The 19,248-nt window shown below is 39.7% G+C and overlaps 3 protein-coding genes across 4 annotated transcripts in view; 2 read left to right on the top strand and 1 right to left on the bottom strand.

Annotated features, from left to right (window-relative positions):
- Nucleotides 1–2,531: 2,531 nt before the first annotated feature.
- On the top strand, nt 2,532–4,312 carry LOC148725114 (serine/threonine-protein kinase mTOR-like). The gene is made up of 5 exons (XM_088729564.1): nt 2,532–2,736; nt 3,109–3,268; nt 3,389–3,522; nt 4,018–4,096; nt 4,183–4,312. The coding sequence occupies exons 1-5, from the start codon at nt 2,633–2,635 to the stop codon at nt 4,183–4,185; spliced, it is 480 nt and encodes a 159-aa protein (XP_088585690.1). The 5' UTR covers nt 2,532–2,632; the 3' UTR covers nt 4,186–4,312.
- LOC148725113 (serine/threonine-protein kinase mTOR-like) lies at nt 4,188–14,527 on the top strand. The gene is made up of 28 exons (XM_088729559.1): nt 4,188–4,322; nt 5,031–5,131; nt 5,209–5,324; nt 5,612–5,689; nt 5,996–6,103; nt 6,298–6,555; nt 6,679–6,800; nt 7,121–7,238; nt 7,430–7,558; nt 8,131–8,228; nt 8,720–8,816; nt 8,934–9,032; nt 9,383–9,505; nt 9,770–9,952; nt 10,314–10,448; nt 10,658–10,832; nt 10,970–11,105; nt 11,221–11,368; nt 11,551–11,673; nt 11,929–12,011; nt 12,166–12,238; nt 12,326–12,400; nt 12,663–12,798; nt 12,977–13,036; nt 13,364–13,438; nt 13,629–13,709; nt 13,984–14,089; nt 14,169–14,527. The coding sequence occupies exons 1-28, from the start codon at nt 4,294–4,296 to the stop codon at nt 14,182–14,184; spliced, it is 3,081 nt and encodes a 1,026-aa protein (XP_088585685.1). The 5' UTR covers nt 4,188–4,293; the 3' UTR covers nt 14,185–14,527.
- Nucleotides 14,013–19,248, bottom strand: part of LOC148725112 (pyroglutamylated RF-amide peptide receptor-like) — a 12,209-nt gene continuing 6,973 nt past the window's right edge. For both annotated transcript variants that reach the window (XM_088729563.1, XM_088729562.1), the window contains exons 5-7: nt 17,926–18,196; nt 17,171–17,425; nt 14,013–15,410 (exon numbers count right to left, since the gene is read on the bottom strand). In XM_088729563.1, coding sequence (XP_088585689.1) covers nt 15,075–15,410; nt 17,171–17,425; nt 17,926–18,196 — 862 coding nt within the window. In that variant the 3' untranslated portion in view covers nt 14,013–15,074. The remainder of the gene's footprint in view (nt 15,411–17,170; nt 17,426–17,925; nt 18,197–19,248) is intronic.

Below are 19,248 nucleotides of genomic sequence, written 5' to 3'. Positions count from 1 at the left end.
CAAAAGGTCAGAAGTGCGCCGTTTCGCAAATTACAGATATGTAAATCTGTAATTTGCGAAACGAGCTCTTTGAAGACTTTAATGATATGTAACTTATTTCTTCCGATTCTATAACACTTTTCGTAGATACAACTCGATGCAGTGATGACTTTTTAATAAAGAGTTTGAGCCAAAAGGTCAGAAGTGCGCCGTTTCGCAAATAACATGTATGTAAATCCGTAATTTGCGAAACGAGCTCTTTGAAGGCTCTAATAGCATTTGGTTAGTACCAGATAAAAACCAGGTCAAAATTGGAATTCTGCCCTTTGACATTGCTGTAGCATGTGTTAGAAACCTTGCGCGTACCGCAATGTATGTTTGTACATTTATTAAAATCTACAACAATTTTGTTATTTTTTACCGGCCGCCTAGTCCAGTTGATAGTTTATGAACAGAAAGCAATTTATCTTTAGGGACTTCTTTCCTGTCCGCTACCTTTTTTTAATTACCATATTGGTCTTTCCGAAACATTTCCATATCAGGTTTCTAGTTATTTCTCATTCTTACGTAATAGAATGCGTGACACGTGTGAGATTTGGTGGGAAACTCGTTTCGCAAATTACAGATTTACATATCTGTAATTTGCGAAACGGCGCACTTCTGACCTTTTGGCTCGAGCTCTTTATTACAAAATCATCACTGCATCGAGTTGTATCTACGAAAAGTGTTGTAGAATCGGAAGAAATAAGTTACATATTATTAGAGTCTTCAAAGAGCTCGTTTCGCAAATTACAGATTTACATATCTGTAAATTGCGAAATGGCGCACTTCTGACCTTTTTGCTCAAACTCTTTATTAAAAAATCATCACTGCATCGAGTTGTATCTACGAAAAGTGTTATAGAATCGGAAGAAATCAGTTACATGTCATTAGAGTCTTCAAAGAGCTCGTTTCGCAAATTACAGATTTGCATATCTGTAATTTGCGAAACGGCGCACTTCTGACCTTTTGGCTCAAAGTCTTTATTTATAAATCATCACTGCATCGAGTTGTATCTACGAATTGTGTTTACGAATCGGAAGAAATAAGTTATATATGGCTAGAGTCTTCGAAGAGCTGGTTTCGCAAAATACAGTACGGGTTTACTCGTTTCGTTTCGTTTCGTTTCGCAAAATACAGTAAGCCCTTTTTGAATATAGAACAGTCATCACTAACAGAGGAATTAGAGCCAACAGTACCAGCCATATGGTGTCGTAGAGTGCACCCATCCACCGCTCGTGCCAGTTCCACTCACAGTTGCCGGTTGTTTTATCAAACGTCGTAGCCATGAAGTTTGGTATGCTAAAATGCGTTCCAATGATCCAACAAATAGGGATAATCATTTGAAAATAACCCACGGAGAGTCAAAAAACTACATGCTCATCATGATCAAGGGTTTTTCTCAACCAACGAGATTTAGTGCAAATTAGAGGCAAAAGAACTGGAAATCAAAACTGTATTATTTTGGTGCCTTTGTGTGACACAATTCTGTTCACAGACTTTTACTTTCCGCATGTTAAGTTTTGCATTGCTTCCAAAATCACTTGTGACGGCGTAGAAGCGTTCAATTGATATGACAACTAGAGTCAAAGAGGACGAGGCTACTCCAATCCATGCCACATTACCACCTGTGAGGGTCTTACACAGCACTGATCCGATGGCTTTGTCTGGATGGATGAAGGTATTTTTCAAAATATGATTTGGTGCTAGAAATATCGCGAACATGATGTCTGAGACCGCCAGGTTGACAAGTAAGTAGTTGATCAGAATCCTGCGGAATAAATGCTAATTATTCATTGTAAGCGCAAGTCAGGTAGCTCTTGATACACAATACAGCCAATGACAAGAAAATCCAAGTTTTTACTCAGTTATATTTGGCTTGCCATAGGGTTTTGGTTATTTTTATCACATCGGAGCTTATGTAAAAAAACATCGGTTCACTGAAAAAAAAAAAAAAAAATGGCAGAGTTTTAACATATCTAACGTACTTCATATCTTTATTTTTTTTTTTTAAGGAGTTATGGATAGGGCTTACAGCCATGACAAAATTGTGAATTTAGGAATGTACAGTAGTCTTGTCTATTAACAGTCATGTCAAAATTGCACAGTCATTCACAAAAACAACTTGACATGTACTTTTTGGTTGTTTTGTTAAAATTGATGTACAGTTGATTGGTGTTCACTTGATCACCTTGGTCAGCAAACTGTTGACCCCTGTCAGGGATTAGCATCTACTGTTATTTCTCTGTACAGTATGACCCTGAGTGACACATCAAGGTTACGAAAATATTTACTAAAGGAAATGATCACTAACAAATTAAGCTTAGGATTTTTTAAAGAAAATAATTTAAGGCAGACAGTCTTCAAAGGGTAATGTTTACCATTCCTTACTCATTTGAAAGGTAAAGCTCGAGTGATGTCTCATTTACAGATGAATACTTGGCAACAGAAACGCGGATTGCTCCTTACTTGAGTCCAAGTATACCTGCCACAGTTTGGACTCTTTTGGAAAAATTGCAATCATCTGTTTTGCACAATCTGATATTGCTTGTTTTTTTTTGTTTTTTTTTCGTAGGCGTGGGGGGCATCAAGGTGCGTGTCAAAGGATGATTGGATGGAATGGTTAAGAAGACTAAGCGTGGAACTCCTAAAGGAATCACCTTCACCCGCACTACGGTCATGTTGGGCTACAGCACAGACATACCCTCCTCTTGCAAGGTAAATGTGTCTACAACCGTTGCCACAGACTTACCCTCCTCATACTTTGTGCAGTAACATAGGGTGTTACTAACGCCACAGACTTACCCTCCCCTCGCTAGGCAGAGTGACATTATGTATTACCACTGCCACAGACTTGCCCTTCACTTATTAGGCACCTGCAAAGATTTATTTCTTCCGCCAAAGTTGTAGCGTGAAACGATATTATAGTTACTGATCTTGGAAAGTTCCCCCTAAAATTAACCAGGAAGAAGTACGGAGGCTGTTCGTCTTGAATTTCTCTTTGTATTATTGCATAGTATTTTTCTCTTGGCACTTATTACTCAGACATCTAATCTTAATGCACCTTTCACTTATTATTGAACTCCTCAGGGACCTGTTCAATGTTGCTTTCGTATCTTGTTGGTCAGAGCTCCACGAGGAACTTCAGAATGAATTAGTGAAACACTTAGAGATGGCCTTGGGAAGTCAAATCCCAGAAATCACTCAAACCCTGCTTAATCTGGCGGAGTTTATGGAGCACACGGAAAAGGTGCCGGATATTTATCTCATTTCGTACTCTGCTCTGTTACCATACGGATCATGTTATTTGCCTCTTCCAATATTTCTTCCTCGTGGCTTTATTTACGTTTTTGCAATGTCTTTTTTCTAGGGCGCACTGCCTTTAAACAATGATCTGTTAGGTGAACAGGCCTCGAAATGTCGAGCTTATGCAAAAGCGCTGCATTACAAAGAAGAGGAATTTCACAGAGGACCGACTACTGAGACACTGGAGGCTCTGATCAGGTGACGGCTGAATCATCATCACTAGAACCATTCTTAAATGCGATGACTTATCAACAGAGTCCTGGAATAATTAATACTTGGTTCTTATTAACCGAACGCAGTGAGGTCTGTACCAGCGACCGAGGTCAAGATTCTCCCATACAGACCGACCTAGCTCGGTTAATAAGATGTTTATTATATGGCTGTGTCTTATATGCTAATTTTTTATATTCTTTGTACCTTTTTTTTCTAGACCGGTCTAGACGCCGGTCTAGATGGGAAAATCTAGACCGCTTTCAATATTGATTTCAGCCAATCAAATTCGTGAATTCGGTAGTTCTCAGTCCCTGTGAGACGCAGGCATATAATAATTCAGAATTCATGCCAATGAGCTAAATTATTACTCATTGATAGGTTTATCTCGGGTTACAAAGATTCTCGGGTTAGTGTAAAGATTAGTATGCTTTGGATTATCAGCTTGTATAAAATGTAACTGGTGGTTCGTCTTTCTGTCAGCATAAACAACAAACTGCAGCAACCACAGGCAGCCCACGGCGTTTTAGTTTATGCAATGAAGAATCACGGAGCAGATGTGGTAAGCAGTTAAAAAGCACCAATTGACTTAGCCAACCCAATGTGCGCCACTTTTCATGTTTACTTGATATGATTGTTCTCTGACAGTAAATCAAGGAGCGCTGGTACGAGAAACTTCATGACTGGGAGCAAGCGTTGGAAGCTTACAACAAGAAACTGATTCAAAATCCTGACGAAATCAACCTCTCCCTGGGACGGATGAGATGTCTGGAAGCGCTAAGCGAATGGTAATTCGTTGCTGGTTACCCTTATTTTATTGGTTTAGTGTTTTTTTTTTTTTTTATTGCACTCGAATTTTTAGAGGATTTCAAAGTTAACGCGGAACCACGTCACCTATTATTTGAGTTAAGATACGCACGCCCTCTCTTAATCCCTGACTTAAATTTATGTGATAGCAGCTCCCCCCCTCTCCCCTTGGGCGATAAATAATGACTGGTCGTCTTATTTTATTAGGATAAATCCTGTCGTTCAGACGGTATGACAGAGTGTAAGCTCTTTTGTAAAATAAGAGCAAGAAAGAGAGATATATTTTTCTTCGTTTCGCGAGCGAGGAAGAAGTCCTGATGAGCGATCAAACCACAGACCTTCGGATTCTGCGCTCCGATAAAAAATACCTGCACAAATGTTACTTTGTTTTCAGTTGAAACTCAAGAATGACAAGGACAGATGCATTATATGTATAATCCTTGAACATACTCAAATATCAAACATGTTTTAAATACTTTTTTTAAGTTTTCCGCAGACGTTTTTCTTTGAGATAAAAAAGCGCTGGGTCAAACAAATAGAAAACTTCGCAGCATTAATAGTAGACGGTGTGTGTGTAGTGGGGTGGGGGGTGGGGGGTGGGGGGTGGGGATTATCTTGGGTGTGGTAGGGGAGTATCTTGTTATCTTTGTAATTATATCATTACAATTGTTCTTGTCGTCATTTTTCAGGGGAGAGCTTCACCAGGTAGCTGTTGAAAAGTGGCCGGTGGTAAGCGATGACATCAGACAACAGATGGCCAGAATGGCGGCCGCGGCAGCCTGGGGACTGGGTAAGGCTGTGATAAATACTCGATAGGGGAGGTATGGAGGTGTGCTGTATCCAAAAGCTCACTTTGTTTCCACGTAGGTAACTGGGACAGTATGGAGGAATATACCTGTATGATTCCACGTGAGACTCAAGAAGGAGCTTTCTACAGAGCCGCCCTTGCTCTTCATCAAAACCATTTCCAGCAGGCACAAGGAGTAAGTGGAAGCCCTCTAGAGTTAATTACGTTGTAATATGTTTTGAGAAATATTTTAATGCTCGCTGCCGATTTGTGAGTTTGTAAAAAAAAGTAACTGTCTTCTTCTTGTCGATCGTTCTCAACATGGCGGTTTATAATCGCCAAAAATCCTTTATAATCCGACCTTTTACAAATGACTTTGATACTGGAAAAAACCTCAATAAAAATTTATTGGTTCTTTGCTAAACCATTCTTCACAACAAGTTTTAATGTTACATAATTGTCTGATGTTTTGTTCTTTATCAGTGCATTGACGCGGCACGTGATGTGTTGGACACAGAGTTGACAGCCCGAGCTGGCGAGAGCTACAACCGAGCTTATGGGGTATGGTGCTCTTATGTATTGTTAGCATTCATACATGGGGACTGCATTTTTTTCTATATCTGACAGCTTATTACGTGTAGACTAATTAGTTGTTTTCGGGCAGTAGACAAAGTTGTTTATAGATGAAGTATGTTTTACAACTCACTTGTAATTTGCATTTGTATTACAGAGTTCATCCTCGTTTTATGAGTTTTTCACTTTTTTAAGCCAACAAGGACTGTGGTTATGTAAGTTGATTTTCACCAGTAAACTAGGTATTTGAAGATGTGGTTGTTTCAAGCCATTTTCGCGTGTTTGTCAATGCAGGCCATGGTGAGTGTACAGATGTTATCAGAACTTGAAGAGATTATCCAGTTTAAGCTAGTCCCGGAGCGCAGAGAAGCCATTAAAAGAACTTGGTGGAACAGACTACAGGTAAGTATATAGTGAAGGTATTTTATATCCCGATTATCCGTGGTGCACCCAACGGTGCGGACGGGGGATGTGGGGGCGGGGTGGGGGTGATTCCATTCTTACATCCTAGTAATTCAATAATCAGGTGTAACTGATTTATTTGATATGGCGGACGAAACAATCACGTTGTTTCTCATCTTTTTTTTTCTGAACAGGGATGTCAGCGAGTCGTAGAAGACTGGCAAAAGATTCTGAAAGTTCGTTCCCTAGTCCTCTCTCCACAGGAGGACATGAAGTCATGGCTGAAGTACTCCAGTTTGTGCCGGAAGAGTGGCCGACTTGCTCTAAGTCACAAGACTCTAGTCATGCTGCTTGGAACAGACCCATCCAAACAGGCTGATCAACCTTTACCAACCACTTATCCTCAAGTCACATTTGCTTACATGAAGCACATGTGGAGAGAAAATAAACAGGTTAGACACTTTCTCGAGAAGCGAAGTTAATAGCATTTGAACTAGTTTCAAGGTAACAGCGTACGCCGTATAGGATAGATATACGAGGCAAATCTGAATAGGAAACCTGTTGTTTTGTTACAGGATGACGCTTTCAAACATCTTCAGCATTTTGTACAAAACACGCTGCACCAGCAGGCGTTGTCATCACTGTCACCTACTGATGATGGACAGAAGAGGGAGGAGCTACTCAAACTTGTTGCTAGGTAACTGATGCCCCATAATTGTTTCCCGTTTCTATTGAGCAACGTATAGATCATGAACGTTTGTAATGCAGTAAATAGTTTGAACCCGGGGGTAACATGTGAAAGTGTAGTGTGATCGTCCGGGTGAGTGTAGTCCTGAGAAGGACTGTTGTCGGTGGTGGTGACTGACGTTTCAAGTTGATGATTCAACTTGACTCTGATGATGACTTCCGCACAGGTTGTCGAAACGTCAGTCACCACTCCCCGACAACGGTCCTTCTCAGGACTACACTTATCTGAACGATCACACTACACTTTCACAACGTTTGTAATTTACACAGATGTTACCTGAAGCTTGGTGACTGGCAAACAGCTCTTGAGGGGTACAGCGAGAAATCCATACCTCAGATCCTGCAATATTATGCTGCAGCTACAGAAAATGACAGAAACTGCTACAAGGTACGTTTGGAATTTGTTTGAAGAAATCGATTGGCGACGGCAAATTTCCTGCCAATGCCACACCAGTATCTGGTGTGGCAACACGACAACACGAATCTGGTAGAAACGACATTGAGGTTTTGAGCCCTTATCCAAAAATATAGAGACTTGCTGCACTATTTTTTAGTTTCTAACTCATCTTGTTTCTTTAGGCATGGCACGCGTGGGCTTACATGAATTTTGAAACAGTGTTGTACTACAAAAGTCAACAATCATCAGGAACTGATGGCCCTAATAATGGAAACGCATGTAAAAATCCTCCACCAATGTCCACCTCATCTGTAAGTAAATTCATAAGGTCAATTGAAAAGAAAAGTGGTTTAAAATTTGTGTTAAACACAAAGGCGCGCTATATAAGGAAGTCTTCCCTGGGAAGACCTAGGCTCATATCTCACTCACCGTTGACGTGTGCGGGTGAAATTTAAATGCTGCTAGACGAACAAAAGGAGCTAATGAGATATCTATTGTTTACTTCCACCAGCATGGTGGCATGAGGTAACGTGCGAACCACCAATTCGATCTCAAATTTACCACCACAAATAAAGACAGTTTTCATTGGAGAAAGGAAATACAATTCTCAAAAATTCTTGTATTGTGATGAAGACATAAAACAATTTTGAGGAATGCGCCCGTTGTTCACTGCTTTGGAGTAGCTGTAGCTCACGCTGACTTGACTCTAAGAGTTCTACATCACACGACGGTTGATTGACAAATGGTCCAGTGCGACCTAAGGCTCCTTTTATAGCGCGCTTTCGTGTTTAAGCTGGGACTCTGCAGATCTTTTTAAAAATGGAGATGTTTGTTTTTCCTTGAGATGTGACATACTGTGCAAATTGTACATTATCTATTCTAGGTAGTCAACCCAGTAATCACATACGCGGTGCCAGCAGTGAACGGGTTCTTTAAGTCAATCGCTCTGTCCAGAGGCAATTCCCTTCAGGATACTCTGAGGTAAGGGTTCTGGTCCTTAGTGTAAGTGAGACAGCGGTCAAACGTCAACGCATGTGCGAATGTTGTAATGACTAGATGGCGACGGTGCTTTCGCGTTGTAAGAATCAAGTTGTCTCGCACGTGTTACAAACAACTACACAAGAAAAAAAAAGGCACGGTGATTAAAAGGTTTTAAGCTTAAGAGACAGCAGTTGTTTGCTATATTTTCTTTCTTAATTTTTGTGCGGGAAATTGGCGCAACTATGTGACAGTTGCTCGAAGCCTTATTGGGTGTTTCTGATTGAAAACACAGACCTTAAAGTACCATGGTCACATACACTTTACAAATAAATATATTACTTTGACTTTACCCATTTGATTTGTTCGTTCGATGTATGGATGAGTTCAATTTTCAATAATTAAGTGCGACCAAGCCTTGAAATGCCTGGATACTAGAAGTAGGGAGTGACACTCATCGATATTACGTCTTTTTACGTTTCTTACTTTATCAGATTGTTGACATTGTGGTTTGATTATGGTCACTGGCCAGAGGTTTACGAAGCTCTCGTGGAGGGAATAAAAACAATTCAGATTGACACATGGCTTCAGGTAAGGATTTAAATCTTAACGCAAGTCAGATGCACTGTTTATGTTTCATTCTGTAATCTTTTAAACTCTGTATTTTTGTCTATTGTTATTTTGTACTCATTTATTCCTTTTTCTTAGGTTATTCCGCAACTGATCGCCAGGATTGATACTCCTCGCCAACTTGTTGGAAGACTTATTCATCAGCTGCTCACAGATATTGGAAAACATCATCCACAGGTTAAGTGAGACTCTGCTGTAGTCATTCATTGTAAAGGTCAAAACTCCATGTAGTGTCATCCTTTTTGGTTCATCCTCAAGTTGTTAAATGGTAACCCATTAAATGATCGGTTCGGTAGTTATCAAGGGATTTTTATCATGAAATTGAAAATTACAGGAAAAGAGAAAAACCCATACTCACACATCTAGCTGGCGCACAAATCTCAGAAGAAAATGAGAAGTCGGGCAGATTTAATACAATAGTTACACCCCTCGAGTAAAGAAATAAGTACAAATTATATGTTATCCAAGGTCATGACCTGTCCATAAATGACATATCTAATTAAGTGTTCTGTTATATCTTTGGCCAGGCCCTGATCTATCCACTCACTGTAGCCTCCAAGTCAGCAAGCAGCGCCCGTCACAACGCAGCCAATCAGATTCTAAAGAACATGTGTGAACATAGTCAACAGCTCGTACAACAAGCAGTTATGGTATGTCCAGGTCATGTTTGAAAGCAGTTTTAAGTTTGTGCAGTAAGCGGCTATAGTAGTTTGAGAACGTTTCTGGTCACAGTCATAAGTCGGTTAGAGAAACAAGAAGTTATGATAAGTAATTAATACGTGCGAACTCGGCTACTGTTTGTATCCCCTGTGGCAGGTTCAACTTATGCATCAATATACAGTTATAATGAAAAACCTGAATGCCGGGTCGGATCAGATATATTTAGTTTCTTCCTGATCATACAATTATTTTAGGAAAGCGAAGAACTTATTCGAGTGGCCATCTTGTGGCATGAGTTATGGCATGAAGGGCTTGAAGAAGCTTCAAGGCTTTACTTCAGCGAAGGCAATGTAAAAGGAATGTTTTCTGCTTTGGAACCGCTGCATCAGATGATGGAGAGGGGACCACAGACTCTCAAAGAAACTTCGTTTAACCAGGTAACGTATATGATCTAAAGTGGCCTATTAGTTTTTATCTTTGCCAAAGATACTATGCTTGTATTATTTCTCTGTCCATTTATATCTGCCCAGATCATGTTTACTACATGATCACAATTCAAGCTTGGATGGCTGGGTGGTGGATCCTCTTTCCTTTTTATCCTTTACAGACGCCTTGATAATGGACCCAGTCAATAACTGTAGTTTGGTCGGTCATAAGCGTTTTTATTCGTTCGTTAGGATGTAGGTTCTTTCATTCCTTCGTGTTCTCGCTTGTGTTTTAGCCTCGCATATGAAAGCTACCAAACCTTTAGCATTAGATCTTTTCATTTTGACATGATACATGGTTAATCTGATCTAGGCTTACGGCCGGGACCTCATGGAAGCTCAGGAGTGGTGTAGGAAGTATCAGCGATCCGGAAATGTAAAAGATCTTACTCAGGCCTGGGATTTGTACTACTTGGTCTTTAGAAGAATCTCCAAGCAACTACCACAGGTATTGTTTAAAATTTTTCCAGTCCAAAGAGTTATCGAATTTAATAGACGGAGGAGAAATCAAAGAAACACTTCTAAAATTGACTTGAAGTTGATTTAGGTTGTTAACTTACATGTAATACCGTTTGTTAATTATTCATAGGAAACCTGCTAAGGAGCTACAATCAAGAGCTCTTTCAAATCAATAATGCGTTGTTTTTCTTCATTCAGTTAACCTCTCTAGAGCTTCAGTACGTGTCTCCCAAACTATTGATGTGCCGGGACCTGGAGCTGGCTGTACCGGGAACCTACGAACCTCACAAACCTGTGATACACATCAGACATGTTCATGCCTCCCTGAACGTCATTACGTCCAAACAGAGGCCAAGAAAGTTGTTTATTACAGGTAAATGTCCTGTATTTAAACAAAGATATTTAAGAATAGCATTTTTTAGGTGACATCTGATAAACTTGTGGTTTATATTACTATGCCCTTTCTGTCTATGGATTGATCTTGCTTTCTTGCTCATCTTTGTTCTGTAGGGAGTAATGGCTCCGAGTTCATGTTTTTGCTGAAAGGTCACGAAGATCTTCGGCAGGACGAAAGGGTAATGCAGCTGTTTGGTTTGGTGAACACTCTGTTGGCTGGTGATCAAGAAACTTCCAAGAGACATTTGGGGTAAAACGTGCTCGGTTATTTGTCTTTTCAGTTCACGGTGAAACTGAATAGCTTTCTTTACATTTACTATGCAAAGTAACACCTCCGTGAAGCTCGTTTTCGCTTTTATTTCTAGAATTGTGCGTTATGCAGTCATTCCACTGTCAACAAACTCTGGTCTGATTGGTTGGGTGCCTCACAGTGACACTCTGCACGCCCTCATCCGGGACTATCGGGAAAAGAAAAAGATTCTCCTTAACATAGAACACCGCATCATGTTAAGAGTAAGTCTATCTCATAAGGGTGTAGCAATTTGTATAACTCTCCACCAATAAAACGTCAAGCAATTGAACTATCTTATTACTTGAGGAACTGTAATATCTTCGCCACCCATTGAAAGTCACGCATAAACCAGGCTGAGTTTCACGCACTCAATTAAATGTCTTTTTGTCTCTTTTCCAATCAGATGGCGCCTGATTATGACCATTTGACTCTAATGCAAAAAGTGGAGGTGTTTGAGCATGCGTTGTCCAACACTAATGGCGATGACTTGGCCAAGCTATTGTGGCTGAAAAGTCCCAGCTCGGAGGTAAAGAAATCATACAAGGCATTCACTGTTGGTGTATCATCTCTTAAATGAAAATTCTTGTTTTGTGTAAATAAGATGAAAATTGTATATACGATCACAAATCAAACTTGAAAATTGTCTGTACGATCAGAAATCAAACTTTTTTCCTCACATGATATTGAACCAAATTTGCAGGCTTAACGGTAAACTCTGACAGGGTGTTGTTTACAGCTGTCGTTTTACATATTTCTCTCTCCATTGTTCCACGTATTTCAGGTGTGGTTTGATCGTCGGACTAACTACACTCGATCTCTTGCTGTTATGTCCATGGTGGGATATGTGCTGGGTCTAGGAGACAGGTTAGATAAGTTCTGACTTACTTACATTTTTACTTTGAAGTAACAGTGAATGGTGTGATTTTGCAGCACACGTTCACTGAAGCAATATCATCACAGATACAATCTTGATCAAATTAAACTAGACAAGTTCACTGATGTGTTTTGCATGTCCCAGGCATCCGTCAAATTTGATGCTGAACCGCTTGAATGGAAAGATTGCCCACATCGATTTTGGTGATTGCTTTGAGGTATGTTGCACCTGTATTTTGATTTGTTTTTTTGTTTGTTCCCGCGCCAGGGCATTGTGAAACTTTGCTCTTCCTTTTTTCTTCTAGGTTGCTATGACAAGAGAAAAGTTTCCCGAGAAAATCCCGTTTAGACTGACGAGAATGTTGACGAATGCAATGGAGGTATGAATCATCATGATGATAATAATTATAATCATGATTACAATAATTATAATCTTTACCGTTAAAGGCCAGATGCATGCTTTGAGCTTTTTGTCGCTAACTCAGGTTGAAAGAGTGTCGATTTTAAGGTTGAATTTACTTAGTTACTCGAAAAACGAAAAATGAAAATTGGAATCAAGTCTTAAGGGTTATGGCTGATTGGAAAGTACCATGCGCGCCTCTTGTCTGTAGGTTGATAATATCGATCTGTTTTGTTGTTTAGGTGACTGGTATTGATGGAAACTACCGAATGACGTGTGAAAGTGTCATGCGAGTTTTACGGGCTCACAAAGACAGTGTCATAGCCGTGTTGGAAGCTTTTGTTTACGATCCTCTACTGAATTGGAGGCTTATGGATTGTAAGTTGCATGCAGATTATAAACTCTTAGGATTTCAATCGACGTACCTGGAAGATTTAATAAACAAAATTGAAGACATAATGTCACAGACGAATTTGTGTTAGTCACGCAAGTCTGTTAATATTATTTAAACGTAAACATATTACTTACCTCACTTTGTTAAATGTTCCTTTAACAGCTACGCCAAAGATCAAACGCTCAAAGGGCAGATCTGACACGATGTCTGAGGGAGGGGAGGGTAAGTTGTTATTGCGCAGAGAGACAATTTTTGTTAAATAAGATTTTAAATATTTTGTCATGAATATAGGTATGTAATTTTAAGTGGATCGCTTGTCGGGGTCATCGCCAGAATGAGATCTCAAATACATAGTCAGAACGTTGTGGTCACAGGGAACAAAGTTGTTTGATATCAATTGTACAAAAACTATATTTTTTTTCTATTTGCGACTGGTATTATCTAAAATATTATATCATTGGAGAGACGCTCACCTCTCCATTCGCTTGTTTCTTTCGATAAAACGTTAAGCTTTTGTTGTTTGTTTTTTGTTTATTTCTATTTGACCAGATGTTTTAGAAGGCGTGGAGGTGAATCCTGAACGTCCCACTAAGAAGCAGTCGACAGAACATATGCCATCTTACGGTATAAATGCAACTGAAATTAGTTTTATCCTGAAATGACATTCATTCATTTTTTTTTTTTCAGTTCCATTTAAATAGTATTGTATTCATTTTGCACTATATTTGTCTGATCTAACCAGTAATTTTTACATATTTTCAAATCTGGGTGGTCTTTAAATGAAGGGCGTTTGCTAATTTTTCTCTTTTTACAGAAGATGAAAGCGGCCCTAAACCAGAGGCACTTAACAAGAAAGCTGTCGCCATTGTTAACCGTGTGAGAGATAAATTAACAGGTACTCTGTCACCTTCTTGTCACTTGCTTCCAAAGTCCACTGATGGCTCAAATTAGACAAACTATCAGCAATTACAGTTCCCAATAGTCACGACGAAAAGAAAATGAAAATTAACGCTTTCATGTTTTATGAATAAATGGGGTAAGTTTCTAAAGAAACTGTGGAAACTCATTGAAAATTAAACCACAACTCTTGCGTTGTACTGCATTGAAATATAGTGCCTTACAATTGCAACCGATGGAGAGATGTTTGCCACTATCTATTTGTTTTGTAGGAAGCGACTTCACCAGTCATAACAACCTCGATGTTCCCACCCAAGTTGATCTTTTAATCAAGCAAGCCACGTCTCACGAGAACCTCTGCCAGTGCTACATAGGATGGTAAGAATTTAAAGCTGTTTTGTGTTTCTTTACGTTAAAGTAAATCGTTTTTAAAGGTTTCCCACATTTTGTTTCGCAGGTGTCCATTCTGGTAAACGAAAAATTACAAATTTACAAGAGATGACCTGGATTCTCAAACTCATCACAAGGCGGAAGTGATGGCAGTTTCAAAGTGGAGCAACTGAACTTGGCTGACTAAACGGACACCCATTATCAAAATAATTCTTTGCCTTTGTTATTTGTGTTGCAGATTACTGTCTTATGCAACAGGCATGAAGGCAGCTGAAACCTACTCTATAAGCATATACTAGAACAGTCGGCTGAAACTAACATGCGTTGCTCGTATAGCCGATTTAATTTTCTGTAAATTGTACCACAAAAAATTGGTTTTTTTTTATTTGTAAAATATAGAGAAAGGTTTAAAAAACTGCAAACTTGTATCTGACTTTAATGTATTTTAAGTGACCCTATTCAGTGCCGACTACGTTAGAAGCTTTTAAGTTTCAACGTTTCCAACTCACAACAAATAGTTTACCAGTGTAATCACAAGAACTAAAGATAGCACTAATGTATAAAAACACATTCGAGGAAGTTTGCTGTCGTTGATTCAAAACTTACGTAGATAGTTTTCAAAACTAACGACTCAGCTGTAAAATGGCTGCGTGTAGTTTGGAGTAAAATCTTTTTCAGACCCTAAGACATAAGGGAACTTCTCCAGCTTATTCGGTACAAAACTGCCGTTGACGTTGACGCTGGCTGCCGGTTGGCTGCCGGTCAGTTTGTGCCGAAAATAAGGTTATTTTTCACCGTGTTTTAATGTGACATCTGCAGTATTTACGCAGGCCTTAACGCCAGCGCCCTCGTTAGCTCTGAAACTCTAAGTTAATCTCGACAAAGCACGCTCCACCTTTCTTTGTGGATGCGTCTGGCGAACTGTTACCTGTACCAATCGTCTATTGTTTTCCATCAGACCTATAACATTATGTTATTGAACATTTATAGTGTCAGTCACGGGGAAGGTGTTGTTTTGAAGCTCTGTGCCATGAGTGCTTGAGGCATGTACCCCCAAAATGCGGCGAGTACGGCGGAACATTTTGATCTTCTGCCTAAAACGCTCATTCAGCAGGGCATAAACAAATGGGTTGATAGCAGAGTTCAACATGAACAAGGTGTCAGAAATAACGTATGAGGCTGAGCCAAATAAGAGGATGTCAAGGTAGCTTAGGATGTAAATCAGCAATCCTGTGATCCAGCAAGCTCCAAATATGGCACTGACAGTGATCACACTCAATGTGACTCGCTTCCTCACTTTCAAGACTCCCTAGGGAAAAAAAACAAACAAACAAACCGCAAGTGAGGTATTGTGTACCGGAACACCAGCCAAATGGGAAAAAAATAACCAGTTCGTGCACAGCTCGAGTCCAACTCGTGGCTATACATCTCATAAAGTAATATATCAAAAACGAGGACGAGTGTTTCATCAGGGGTTCCAAACACCGAGAAACAAATAATTGCATGAGGCTGTAGGTCGAGTGCTTTCATTGTTTCGAGGTGTTCGGAGCCCCTGTTGAAACACGAAGCACGAGTTTTTTAAATGACTTCTCAAACGAAACGATAAAAACGTATACAGTCATAAATTTTTTCCATTGCCCTCCCCAAATGAGAGAAGAAGAATTTTTGCAGCGGTGCAATTTTGCCATTTTCCGAAGCATTACGTCAAACATGCATGCATGATTAATTATTTTGGTCTAGTTGGTGTGCGACCACGAGTGAAGATGATGCGGTAAGGTTTAGGGAGCCGAAAACGGTTTACGAAGAACGCAAATTAGTCGAAAAAGTTATTCCCTCGTATACCAAATGTAAGTAACAAATGGGCGGAAACAATTTCTGGTGAATGGTAAATTTCTCGGTCGGTTATAGCTCCCGTTTTGGATCCAGCAGCGTTCTTCAAAGACTACGGTTAGCTCAAGGTCGCACAGCTTTCTACCAGCATTGAAGAATTGGATGCAGCAAGCTTGAATTACCACAGGCAACCCAGGCTCACTACTAGAAAAGCGGACGTGACTCTTACCGTGTTGCGCAACGTTTTATATTTATGAAAGTTTTGTTAGGGATGTTATCGGTTTGCTTTAAAAGAGAGAAAAAATGCCTTGTTTTGAAATAAAATGGACTTACTTATTGCCTTGTTGTTTTCTTTGTTGATTCCTAGCGTCTCGGGCCATTTTGAAGCATTTTCCGCGAGTTAGCGCTATGTTGGTGTTCAACTGCGGTCTTTCTTTTAGCAGTTGAACACCAATATAGCGCTAACTCGCCCAAAACGCTTCAAAATGGCCTGAGACGCCGGGAATCAACAAAGAAAACAACAAGGCAATAAAGTAAGTCCATTTTATTTCAAAACAAGACATTTTTTTCTCTCTTTTAAGGCAAACCGATAACATCTCACACAAACCTTTATAAATATAAAACGTTGCGCAACACGGTGAGAGTCACGTCCGCTTTTCTAGTAGTGAGCTTGGGCTGCCTGTGGAATTACTGGCTTCGCAAGTTTTTGATGAAGGTAGCCAAGAAGTTGTGGGAGATATATCCACCGAAGACCACATATGAAATTATATCCAGGTCATTTTTGGAATACTTTTGTTTATGATGTATTAATTATTGGAAAGTGTTTGATCTGAGATAAGAACCATGTTTCAATTCAGATCAAAACCCTTTAGATTTTCATCTGAGTTTTCATTGGGTATCAAAGTTCATGCATGTGACCCAAATATGTCCATTTATTGGTTGTTGCCCGCATGAATCATTAATGATTGACCTGATACGAACAAAATCGTGGCACACATAGCTAACTGAATTTGTCACTTATATTCTTATCGCATTTTGATGTCTTCTTTGACTTACTACAATACAGACCAATGGCAAAACGGAATCTCTTTGTTTTAAATAATGAAAATGCAAAGTACTGTTGTTGTTGACGGCACCTATGCATCTATCCTCCAATAAATCATAAGCTAGAACCAATGAAATAAGTGTACAATTCAACGTATCATACAAAAAGAAAGCGAACGTCTCGTTGACTCCTACCTTTTGTTGGCGAGTGACTTCATTTTCCTCATTTCGTTTGAACCACAACATGTAAACGACTTTTGAATACAAAACGGTCATTATTGCCAGAGGAATAACAGCCGACAGTACAAGCCATACCGATTCGTATGCTGCGCCAATCCACTTTGCAGGCCAATTCCACTTGCAGTCGTTGATTGATGCATCAAATCTTGTTGTAAGGAAAAGTGGTATGTTTAAAGCCACTGAGAAGATCCAACATCCAGAAACGATTGCCTTAAAAGCAAATGAAGGGTATATTTTGATCGATAAAATAGGAATGATATACAGTAGCAGTAACACCTTTCCCCCGTCCTCATCCCAACTAAACTAACCAGCAAGCAAAAAAAATTGAGCCAATCATCGCAAAAAGTTATGCAGAATGCGGTTAAGGGTTTTCTCCAGCTCAGTACAATCTCTCAAATTTTCTTACAACCTTTCATATCTTGGAGCTTTCACCTAATTCCCAACGAAATCTGAAAGTAAATAAAGAAGGTACATAATAATCAGTTTCGCTAGACTACGAGCCGTACCTCTGCTTTGGCGAAGTCCGTCGCGCAATTTAAAAAAATCGGTGAAAAGAAAATTTTTGCGCGCGGCGGGGAGCTCTGGGAGTGAGGCACACGAAAGGAAGCTCCTCATTCCCAGAGCTCCTCGCGCCAACTTCAATCCAATTATAATCGCCGGAAAGGAGGGACTACTCATAGTCTACATTTCAACAAATTAAAATTCCACACCTTAAGTTTTTCTTTAGTTAGTTTTCCATCAATACCATTAGCACTTGTAACGGTACAGTAGCGCTCAACTGCGATGGCAGTCAGGGTCACAGATGATGAAGCTGCACCGATCCATGCCACGTTTCCAGCTGTTATTACCAGGCACAACACCAAGCCGGTAGCTCCTTTTGGATGAGTGAAGGTGTTTTCCAAGATATGATTTGGTGCTAAGAAGGTGGCGAACATAATGTCTGATACAGCCAAGTTCACAAGCAGGTAATTGAAGGGAGTCCTATGAATTAAATCTTAGTAACCATTGTGACTGATGACGGATCAAATGCATGAGAGTACATACTGTGCATTGACCGAACTTGTTTGGTTAAGACAATCAGGGGTTTTTTTACCATCCGTTTGACACCAATGTTTTTTTCCAGGAATCTTTTTATCCCTTATACCTTACAAAGACGCACTCTATTGGCTTCTTTTGTTTTATAATTCACGGACGTACGAGATGAACGCTGAAGTGTGTACGGATCTCTTATAAAACTTAAATCCGATGAAATAATTAATCAGGGGTAGTTTTGACTCTATATACATCCTCATGCACTTAATTAAGGTGTTTCTATAGTCGTTATTTGCATTAGCGGCAATCACTGATGCGTGTAAAGAGAAGAAAAAGATCAAAAACAAGAAATGCAGCATTTTTTTATTTCCGCCATCTCGCAAAGCAAGCAATAACTTCGGAAGGAACAATGCTTTTTCTAAGCTTCTTTCAATGTAACAAGCAAGTAAATGAAATTGAGATTTTTAGGTTTATCATAAATTTTTTCAATTCAATTAAATTCCGCCTGATCAACCTGGACAGTTCTTGCAAAACCGAAAATACAAATAAAAGTCATTTGTTTATACTAAAATTGTGGGTATCGTCGAAGGCGCGCTATGATTGGCTACTCAAACTCCGAATATACATACGTTATTGACAAAGCGTGGAGTCAATATGGTCGGATATGGACCGTTTTCTTTTTTTCGTTTTCTTTGGCGTTTTTGAAAATGACTTGAATATTTCGAAAGCCGGGAAAGAGAGCCCGCTGTCTTTGTGGCATGATAAACCCACAACAGTTGTTTATGATTCCTTTGTTTTGGCTGTTCTTTGCCGCTTTTTGCGACTCCATCGCCGACATTGCCCAAAAATTACGAACCTTGTAAGTCCTCTCAACTCAATGTTTTTCTTGCATGGGATCTAAGCGGGCAATCCCGTGCGGGCAAGATGGGCCCATCCTTCCCGCTCAGGAAGCCAATCAGAACAAAGAATTCGCTTCATATGACCCACAGGCGCCGCCAGAG

The sequence above is a fragment of the Stylophora pistillata genome, chromosome 8, assembly GCF_964205215.1.
Source record: "Stylophora pistillata chromosome 8, jaStyPist1.2, whole genome shotgun sequence".
Classification (NCBI taxonomy): Eukaryota; Metazoa; Cnidaria; class Anthozoa; order Scleractinia; family Pocilloporidae; genus Stylophora; species Stylophora pistillata.
The sequence above is the reverse complement of the archived record's forward strand: the minus strand, read 5'-3'. Positions and strand labels throughout refer to the sequence as shown.

Coding starts and splice junctions, on each gene's coding strand:
- LOC148725114 (XM_088729564.1), top strand. CDS start 2,633: ATGGAATGGTTAAGAAGACTAAGCGTGGAACTCCTAAAGGAATCACCT. Junction 2,737..3,108: donor ACATACCCTCCTCTTGCAAG/GTAAATGTGTCT, acceptor TGAACTCCTCAG/GGACCTGTTCAATGTTGCTT. Junction 3,523..4,017: donor ACACTGGAGGCTCTGATCAG/GTGACGGCTGAA, acceptor TCTTTCTGTCAG/CATAAACAACAAACTGCAGC.
- LOC148725113 (XM_088729559.1), top strand. CDS start 4,294: ATGAGATGTCTGGAAGCGCTAAGCGAATG. Junction 4,323..5,030: donor CTGGAAGCGCTAAGCGAATG/GTAATTCGTTGC, acceptor GTCATTTTTCAG/GGGAGAGCTTCACCAGGTAG. Junction 10,833..10,969: donor AAGAAAGTTGTTTATTACAG/GTAAATGTCCTG, acceptor TTTGTTCTGTAG/GGAGTAATGGCTCCGAGTTC.